A 9,487-nucleotide genomic window follows, 5' to 3' on the forward strand; every position below is an offset into this window, starting at 1 on the left:
TCTCTTAAACGATTTCATTTTACTCTTGGAAGCTCAGAGCTCTGCCAAGTCATTTTTCTTCCTTCTCTTGTCTTCCTAGCACTTACTGTCATTCTTTTGTCTTAAAATCTCTCACCTTCATTCTTGTAATTCTGATTTCAAGTCTATTTAAATAAGGTTTTTAATAATTGGGAGTCAGTTCATTTCTAAACTTATAGGATAATTTAAGTGATGTTCCTCTGCTCAAAGGCAAAGATTCTTTGAATATAGATCATCAATTACTTTTTCATTCCAACCTATTTTACTTCAGCTTTTTTAATAGTTGTTGCATTAGTTATTTTTTTTCAAGTCATTATCATTCAGGTTAATTCTCTTTAAATAGCAGAAATTCACGGAAATATTTTGGGGATAATTACGTGCCAGTGTTGTGCTATAGCAGGATATGTGTCTGTCTCAAAATAATGGCTATTAAACAGAGGATATGCCAAGAGTTTGAGGGATCTGGTCAGGATTCTCCATAATCTAAGAAAGATCAGCTCCTGAGGGGCTGCTTTTGTGCCCCAGTTCTGACCCGTTAAGTGACCGACTCTGGCACTACTCCTGGGAAGCATGTGTGTAGCACAGGGATGCCTGGTACATTCTTTCTTTCTATCCATAGGGCTGCTCTGTTGCACGTGCCTAGGGGTTCCCTCGATGTCAAATAGGAATTTCCATATTCCTAACGTTCTATAAAAGAAAAATTCTAGAAGTAGAAAACAATGTTCCATTTGACTCTGAATTTGCCATGAAGTCAAAACCAAATAGATTCTCATGGTCAGTTTTTGCTTAGGTTTCCTGGATCTTCCTTCTCGCCTTGGATACTCTTATGTGCTCTGGCTAATTCAATCACTAAATACAACTCATTGAGTGTCTCTTGGACATTAAGTGTGCTCCTGGACACTGGATGCATGTGTGCCATTAGCAAATTCTTACATTTATCCAGAGCTTCTCTTTTACATCTGATTGCATCTGATAATTGCACTTTCAATTTTATTGTGAAGCAGGAGCTTGAGAGAAAATATCTTCAGAGGAGATTTCTGTTTCAAGATAGGCCAGACAATGAGGGGATTGATCGTGAATATATACAGAGATTTCCCTTAAAATATACTCAATTTAAATCAATAATGTAGTTCCTGCAAAAAAAGGAGAGAGGGTGATTCAAAAGTAGAGATTGCCAGGGGTAGCATGACTTTTGAGTTTAATCGGAGAAAATAAGTAACCACTGGATATGAATATCTGAATATTTGGAGATATTATAGCGATAAACTAAATTATTTTGTCATATTATGTAATTCATCTGTAATTCAAGGGCTGAACTGTGTGGCCTGCAAATTCTTGTCTTGTAGACTTTACCCCAAGGACATCAGAATATAACTTTATCTGGAGATAGGTACATTAGAGTGGAAGTAATTGATAAAGAGGTAATTAAGGGAAGACTCTAATTTAATATGACTGATGCTCTTACTAGAAGAGGAAATTAGGGCACAGGCACATAGAGAATGTAGAGAAAAGAGAGCCGTCTACAAGCCAAAGAGAGAGGTCTCAGAAAAAAACAACCCCACACATACCTTGACCTAAGGCTTGTAGCCTCCAGAATGATAAGAAAATAAATTTCTGTTGTTTAAGCCATCCAGTCACTGGTACTGGAAGAGTGACTTTTTTTTCCAGCAGAATATAATGCAATTAATAGATGTAATTGAAACCCATTTGGAACTGTGTTTAGAGTGGGATGCACGTCTTCCCCATGTGCTGTCAGCTGCAGTCTTGGAAGAGGCAGCTGCCATGGGGCCTTGAGCTCATGTGGCAAATAGTCCAAGGGATAAAAAACAGGTTGGTCTTTGAAATGCTTGTTGAAATGAGTAATTTAGATGAAACTGGGCAAAAATATGAATAAAGATTATGATGTTTAGGAGGTGGGGTCAATAGTCTCGAGATTCCCATGTGGTAGAGAACCTGGGCGGAAGGAGTGATTTTGTGAAAATGCAAGAAGAAAAAGACATTGTAATAACACGGTGCTTCTGAATACTCACATTAGAGTTACTATTCCAGGTAACACATAGGTGTGCTGTTTCACCCTAAAGGAATTTGAGCACAGGAGACAGGCTGATCAAAATGAAATGACAGCTGTTCCGTTTTCTAGATGTGTGACTTAGTAATATTACTAAAGTTTTTGGAACCTCTGCTTATGTCATTTGTTATATTGGAAAATAAACTATAATTAACATGATTATGGTGGGGATTAAATGAGAAAATATATGTAAATCTGCAAATAAACAATCACACAATACAAATTTAACTTTTTTTTTTTTCCTGAACCAAAGGTACAGACTGGTGAGTTAACGATCCCTCTGTTTATGGTGCATTTTTGTGATTTTTCCATGAAATATGTTTATTTTTTATTTATATGATAGTGGAGAAATTATAGTTGTTGAATGTTCCTCTCTCTCTCACAGTGTGTGTGTGTGTGTGTGTGTATGTAGATTTGCATGTACATATACATATATGTACGTGTCTCTACATAATGAAAATGATTGAGGTTGCAGCTAAAGAAGATTAATAAAGAACAGGATTTGGAGGATTTCAGCTACTACTTGACTAAACTATCAGATGGAGCAGCTAGATTGTCTCTTAAATCCTAGCCCTTCCATATTATCTGAGCATCTTTGACCTAGAGGACTGAGATAAACATGACAGTAACATGATGACTCACGTGCTCCTGCTACTTTCTGATGCAGGGGATTTTAAGGACTGGACTCGTGAGACCGATGCCATTAATCCCTACAAATGGAATAAGTTTTGAATTGATTAACTCCATCATAAAATAGATTCTTAGTTGCTTGATGTCCAAGTCCGTGGGGGACAGATCTAAAAGTCAGGGTTGAGGGAGAAGAGGAAGAGTGAGGCTCTAGAGGGCTGTTGTGGATGTTGGAGGACCATTGCTAGTGCATAAGGCGAGAATAATGAAATCTGAGAAATTTCACAATGTATACCTTTAGGTTCTACATGTGCGATGAGTCAGGGATCATGATGCTTTGGAATCAGGGAGGGAATTGAACAAGTCTGGATGTCATAAGTTTTTTTAAAATACAAAACACAATGCTTATCATGCTCTTATTTGTAATATATCTGTATTTTGACTTTCTTTATTATCAATCACAGCTATAGCCTTCTTAACATTTGACCCTGGGAGAGAAGAATCCTCTGCATATTATTCTTAGAGTGAACCACTTGTTTCAGTTTGTTGGGCTGGGGGGTCATACCCAGGTGAACGTTTGGGGCTTCCTGACAGGTGGGGCTGGACATTGTGCACAGGACTGTGGTCTCATGGCTTCTTTCTGTATTCTCAGATTTGCCTGCTTAGTGCTTGGACTGTCTGTGAGTGAAAACCAAGATAAAGACACCTGGAAACTGAAATATTGACAATGCAGCCACTTGTGAGTAAAGAATGCCTCTTTCTACAGAAATTACATCCCTGGTTCCATTAGATGAGCAAGTAATTCCTATCGGCATGGACGTTCTAAGAGCAATCAGGTGTCCCTCAGGCATCTGAGTTCCAATGAAGTTTGCCCAGGACTTGAGATGATTATCCTGGGTCAGGGCCTCATCAATAACTAATCTCCTTCCTAACATTACACATGTTTATGATAGCCTCCATGGAGCTTGTGTATTTATAGAAGAGACAAGAGAAGTTTGCTTTCTTTTCACAAGCCTAAGTCCTCATTGTCAAATAATTAACCCATTAACTCGGTTTAAGGATGTAATGGGCTTAGGATGGTGGTGATTGCAAGTGATGGAGTTGAGTGAGAAGCAGAACATTTACAGTCATTAGGGAGGCAGATGTTTCAGCAAGTGAGTGTAATAAATCCAATGTTACAAGACCTGGTGTGAGGGTTGTTCAGTGGTGAGAGGAGCGGGAGAGAGGTATAGAAGGAATGAGCAATTATGTTATTTTTTCACAATTTTTTTATTGATGATTTAATGGTTTCTAAATTTTCGGTTGTACATTTTTGTTTGTCCATCACCATATATATGACTTCCTTCACCTCTTGTGCCCACCCCCCACCCCCACTGACCCTGGTAACCACAGTCCAGTTTTCTCTGTCCATGTGTTGGTTTATATTCCACATATGAGTGAAATCATACAGTGTTTGTCTTTCTCTTTCTGGCTTATTTCACTTAACATAATACGCTCCAGGCCCATCCATGTTGTTGCAAATGGGACGATTTTGTCTTTTTTTATGGCTGAGTAGTATTCCATTGTATATATATACCACATTTTCTTAACCCAATAGTCAGTCGAGGGACACTTAGGTTGCTTCCACTTCTTGGCTATGGTGAATAATGCTGCAATGAACATAGGGGTGCATAAGCCTCTTTGGATTGTTGATTTCAGGTGCGTTGGATAGATTCCCAGTAGTGGGATGGCTGGATCATAGGGCATCTCTATTTTTAATTCTTTGAGGAATCTCCATACCGTTTTCCATAGAGGCTGCACCAGTTTGCATTCCCACCAGCTGTGTATGAGGGTTCCTGTTTCTCCACATCCTCTCCAACAATTGTTGTTTTTTGTCTTGGTGATTATAGCCATTCTAACGGGGGTGAGGTGGTATCTTAGTGTTGTTTTGATTTGCATTTCCCTGATGATTAGTGATGTTGAGCATCTTTTCATGTGCCTATTGGCCATCTGTATATCTTCCTTGGAGAAGTGTCTCTTCATTTCCTCTGCCCATTTTTTGATTGAGTTGTTTGTTTTTTTGTTGTTCAGTTGTGTGAGTTCTTTATATATCATGGAGATCAACCCCTTGTCAGATGTATGTTTAGCAAATATTCTCTCCCTGCTAGTTGGTTGTCTGTTCATCTTGATTCTGGTTTCATTTGTCTTATAAAAGCTCTTTAATCTGATAAAGTCCCACTTGTTTATTTTTTCTTTAGTTTCCCTAGTCTGGGTAGGCATGTCATCTGAAAGATTCCTTTAAAACCAATGTCAAATAGTGTGTTGCCTATACATTCTTCTATGAGTTTTATACTTTCAGGTCTCACCTTCAGGTCTTTGATCCATTTTGAGTTAATTTTTGTGAATGGCGATAGCACATGGTGCACTTTCATTCTTTGCATGTGGCTGTCCAGTTTTCCCAATACCATTTATTGAAGAGACTTTCCTTTCTCCATTGCATGTTCTTAGGACCTTTGTCGAAAATTAGCTGTCCGTATACGTGTGGTTTTATTTCTGGGCTTTCAATTCTGTTCCATTGATCTGTGTGTCTGTTTTTGTACCAGTACCATGCTGTTTTGATTGCTATTGCTTTGTAGTATGTTTTGAAGTCAGGGATTGTGATGCCTCCTGCTTTGTTCTCTTTTTTAGGATTTTATGAATTTCAAGTGAATATTTCATAATCATCTGTCTGGAAGTCCCAAAAAATACGTTGTTGAAACACTTCCACATTGATTACAACACATTTCATGTGATGTTCCCTTACAATAAAATATTATGAAGTCAGAGTATGTAGGTCTCTGTGAATATATCTGAAAGTTGCATATCAGCTCAGCAGTGACAGTAAACTGAGTGGAACCCCTAGCACAGATTGATCTTTCTATACACTCAGCTTCCCATCATTTCTTCTGTGCTGTCATCTCAACCCTCTGACCCTGGACATTGGTAGGGATTGCTCTATCTAAACCAGTATATCGATGTTATAGGAATCAGTGACGTTTGAAGATATAGCTGTAGACTTCACCAAGGAAGAGTGGGTCCTGCTGGACACATCCCAGAGAAAGCTGTACAGAGATGTGATGCTGGAAAGTATCAATCATCTGGTCTCCGTGGGTGAGTCTGTCGACATGTATTTGTGTATGTGTCCATTCATTCACTCATTGAACAAGCATCTAGAACAGCTTCTCCATACCCCATTCCTATCACTGCCATGAATCTTTCATAACCTGCATAAATACTTAAAAGAAAGATGTTTCTATACACTTTACTTTTTGTCACCATACTAGAATATAATTTTGCCCACAAATTAATGCTTTTCTTGCTACTCAGTCGCCAACACTCAGAACAGAACTAGGAATTCAATGACTATTTTAATGCATAAGTAATTGTTTAAATATTTTTAAAATAATTATTCTGTTCTAGTCTCTACATGGAGGCTTGGGAACAGAGTAGTGAAAACAGTATAATTTTGATTATTCTTGTAAAGGTTATGTTTATTGCATGCTGTTTGAAAATATATTCAACATACTGGTAAGACATTTAATCTCTTCCATTTTGAAAAGACAGGATTGTGCATTCTTTCTTTAAACTTGGGTATGGGCACCAGCATCTAGCAGTCCCCCCGGTTTTCGCTGTAAGTCTGGATTTCTTCCAGGTCTAGTGTGGGGCCTTCAGTGTTTTCTCTGTTGAATATTTTGTTTCAAGGACTGACCTTCAATCATCTCTTTATTCTTCCTCAGTAGCCTGCACTAGACTTGATGACAGCAAATGTTAATTAGCACAGATCTCACAATCCACATATTTTTTTTCCCACAAACAGGCTATCAGATATTCAAATCAGATGTGCTTTTCCAATTGGTGCAAGGAAAAGAGCTGTGGAGTCAAGGAAGTGGATTTCTCCAACACCAGAGTCCAGGTAAGCATCAGGGACTTGTGCTTCAATGCAGAGGCCTTGGTCATTGAGTTAATACATCCCTGGAAATACCATCTGAAGATGTTGTGAAGTGAGTGATATATTCCGAAATGTCAGTGAGGACACTGGGGCAAAATTCCTCATATTATTATCATTCCTTGCATATACCAATCACACTTCATGTCTTCCTGCCATTTTCTTTCCCTTTAGGGAGAAGGATATTTGTGTAATTACTGTAGTTAAACTTTAACATAGTGATTCTTGTCCTGATCTACCCATTTAAAAATATTCCCACCATTTGCTGACCCAACATCTCATAGTCACATACTGGTTTTCATGTTTCAATCCTTATTTTTTTTCTTCTAATTGACAACATCCTTTAAAATGTTTCTACTACCTAGAGTATTTCTTTATTTGACACATTTCTCCACCTAATTGCCATTTTTTGAAACATACTGAAATGAACCTTGGTATTTTTCTATATTTTCATTCCCCTAATGCCATTCTAAAATATTACATTTTTTTCAATTACTTTAGGAAGGAGAAATCCCCTTAAAAAACAAGAAATTATGTCAATGAAACATAACAGCATGAAGAAATTATCTCTCACCATGCCAATGTTAAGTTTCATGGGTGTGAACTCTAGTCATCTAAATTAAAGACCTTCCAATGAGATGAGTTAGTAAATGGGCAGAATCTCCTAATGTAATTAAGGTGGGATTAAGCACATTCTAGGCAAAATGTTTTGGATAGTTTAAAATCAGTTAAGAAATTAACATGACTTCAAAGTAATGACTTGAAATCTAAAAAAAAAAAGAAACACAATTGCATGAACACTGCTCATTATCTAAGCTTTGAAACATATTGAAGTCTTATTTTCTCTTTTGTAGTATACCAACTACAGAGGTGTCAGATTAAATTCGAAGACTTCAATATGTTAATCTGACACCTCTGTAGTTGGTATACTACAAAAGACAAAATATTGTCCCTCCTGGAGAGTAACACAACATGCATATGCAATAATATTGGAAATACTTCATCAAGAGGTTATTACTGACTGATATTCTAGTATTTATATGTAGAAAAATGAATGTATGGATATAGGTGGGCAAACCATTAATAAACTTTTATCTCCTTCCCCAAAGCATGTATCTCATACTCAAGTGGATACCATTGAATGTATTGATGTGGTTGATAAATTTACTCATAGATCTTCATTGCCTCTACACTTGTGAGTTCAAATGAGAAAGAAACCTCCTCTCAGCAAACACTGTGCAAAATCACTTCATGATCAGTCATCCCTTTATCAAATTCACACTAGCGATGTGTCATGTGAATGTAATCTATGTGGGAAAGCCTTTAGTAATTTCTTTAGCCTTAGACGACACAAGATGATTCACAGTGGAGAGAAACCATATAAATGTCATCTATGTGGGAATGGTTTTTTGCAAAATTCTGACCTTAGAAACCACATTCGAATCCACACTGGAGAGAAACCATATAAATGTCATCTGTGTGGGAAAGTCTTCAGTCAAAGTTCGTACCTTAGACAACATGAGAAAACTCACACAGGAGAGAAGCCATATGAATGCCATGTATGTGAGAAAGCTTTCAGCCAAAGTTCTTACTTTAGGAAACAAGAGAGAATTCATCCTGCAGAGAAACGTTATGAATGCCCTCAGTGTGGGAAAGTCTTTAGTCAAAGCTCTGGCCTTAGCCAGCACAAGAGAATCCACACAGGAGAGAAACCACATATATGTCTTCTATGTGGGAAAGACTTCTGTCAAAGTTCTGAACTTAGACGGCATAACAGAACACACTCAGGAGAAAAACCATATGAGTGTCATCAGTGTGGGAACGCCTTCAGTCAATATTTTAATCTTAGGCGACATGAGAGAACCCACACTGGAGAGAAACCATATGAATTCCAGCTATGTGGGAAATTCTTCAGTCATCGTTCTTCCCTTAGACGACACGAGGAAACCCAACATTGAAGAGGAAATCATGAATGCCTTCAGTGTGGAAGAAACATGAATCATAGCTTTAACATTTAAACAAACCAAAGGACTCACACAGTAAAGAAACACTCTGTGTGATCAATATGGAAGAGTCTTCAGTCATCATACTCCTTAATAAAGATATGCATTTTCATATGGAATTGGATCCATATATATGGCATTAATGTGGAAAAGCCTTTAGTCACGGGCCTGACTTTAGATAACACGGCAGAACTCACACTCAATATAATGATATACATGTTCTTAGCAACAACTCTAAACGTTCAGTGGATTATGCATAGAAGAACCCCTAGTTGTTTGTTAATTATTATTGTTAAACATGAGCAAACTCCACATGGGATAACTCCTAGGTCTGTAATCATTGTGAACAAATATTCCACCAACTACCAGGTATGGTGTGGACAAGAAAACTCAGTGAAGGAATAAATGCTAAAACAGGCAATAAGATGAAGTTTCTTGAGGAATACCAAAGGATCTTGAGTAATACTAAATAATTCTTACAAATAATTATTAGTGGAGAAATTATTCAATGTAATATAATAAGAAATATTTGATTGATAGAACAGTACTTGTGGTATAGTGTGGATTCAGACTGTGCCAAACGGTCTGTGTCATGAGTGAACGAAGCCTTCAGTGATCACTTATTACTTAGTCAACATTAACATATTCTTACTGAGGAAATAGCAATCCAAAAATCCAAGTGGATAAAACTACAGGTAGAGTTCTTATCCCAAAAAAATGTGTGTGTGTGTGTGTGTCTGTGTGGTGGGGAAACCTCTCAAAGAATCCTTTAACACACAAGTCAGCAAATAACTGAGATTTTGTGAA

General features: G+C 37.5%; 1 protein-coding gene across 1 annotated transcript in view; it reads left to right on the forward strand.

The window, feature by feature from the left end:
* LOC131393864 (zinc finger protein 596-like) overlaps window positions 1-8,635 on the forward strand; it is a 32,263-nt gene extending 23,628 nt beyond the window's left edge. The window contains exons 2-5 of the mRNA XM_058524854.1: window positions 5,716-5,842; window positions 6,549-6,644; window positions 7,179-7,276; window positions 7,937-8,635. Coding sequence (XP_058380837.1) covers window positions 5,716-5,842; window positions 6,549-6,644; window positions 7,179-7,276; window positions 7,937-8,635 — 1,020 coding nt within the window. The remainder of the gene's footprint in view (window positions 1-5,715; window positions 5,843-6,548; window positions 6,645-7,178; window positions 7,277-7,936) is intronic.
* Window positions 8,636-9,487: the final 852 nt, after the last annotated feature.

This window comes from Diceros bicornis, chromosome 29 (genome assembly GCF_020826845.1).
Source record: "Diceros bicornis minor isolate mBicDic1 chromosome 29, mDicBic1.mat.cur, whole genome shotgun sequence".
Taxonomy (NCBI): domain Eukaryota; kingdom Metazoa; phylum Chordata; class Mammalia; order Perissodactyla; family Rhinocerotidae; genus Diceros; species Diceros bicornis.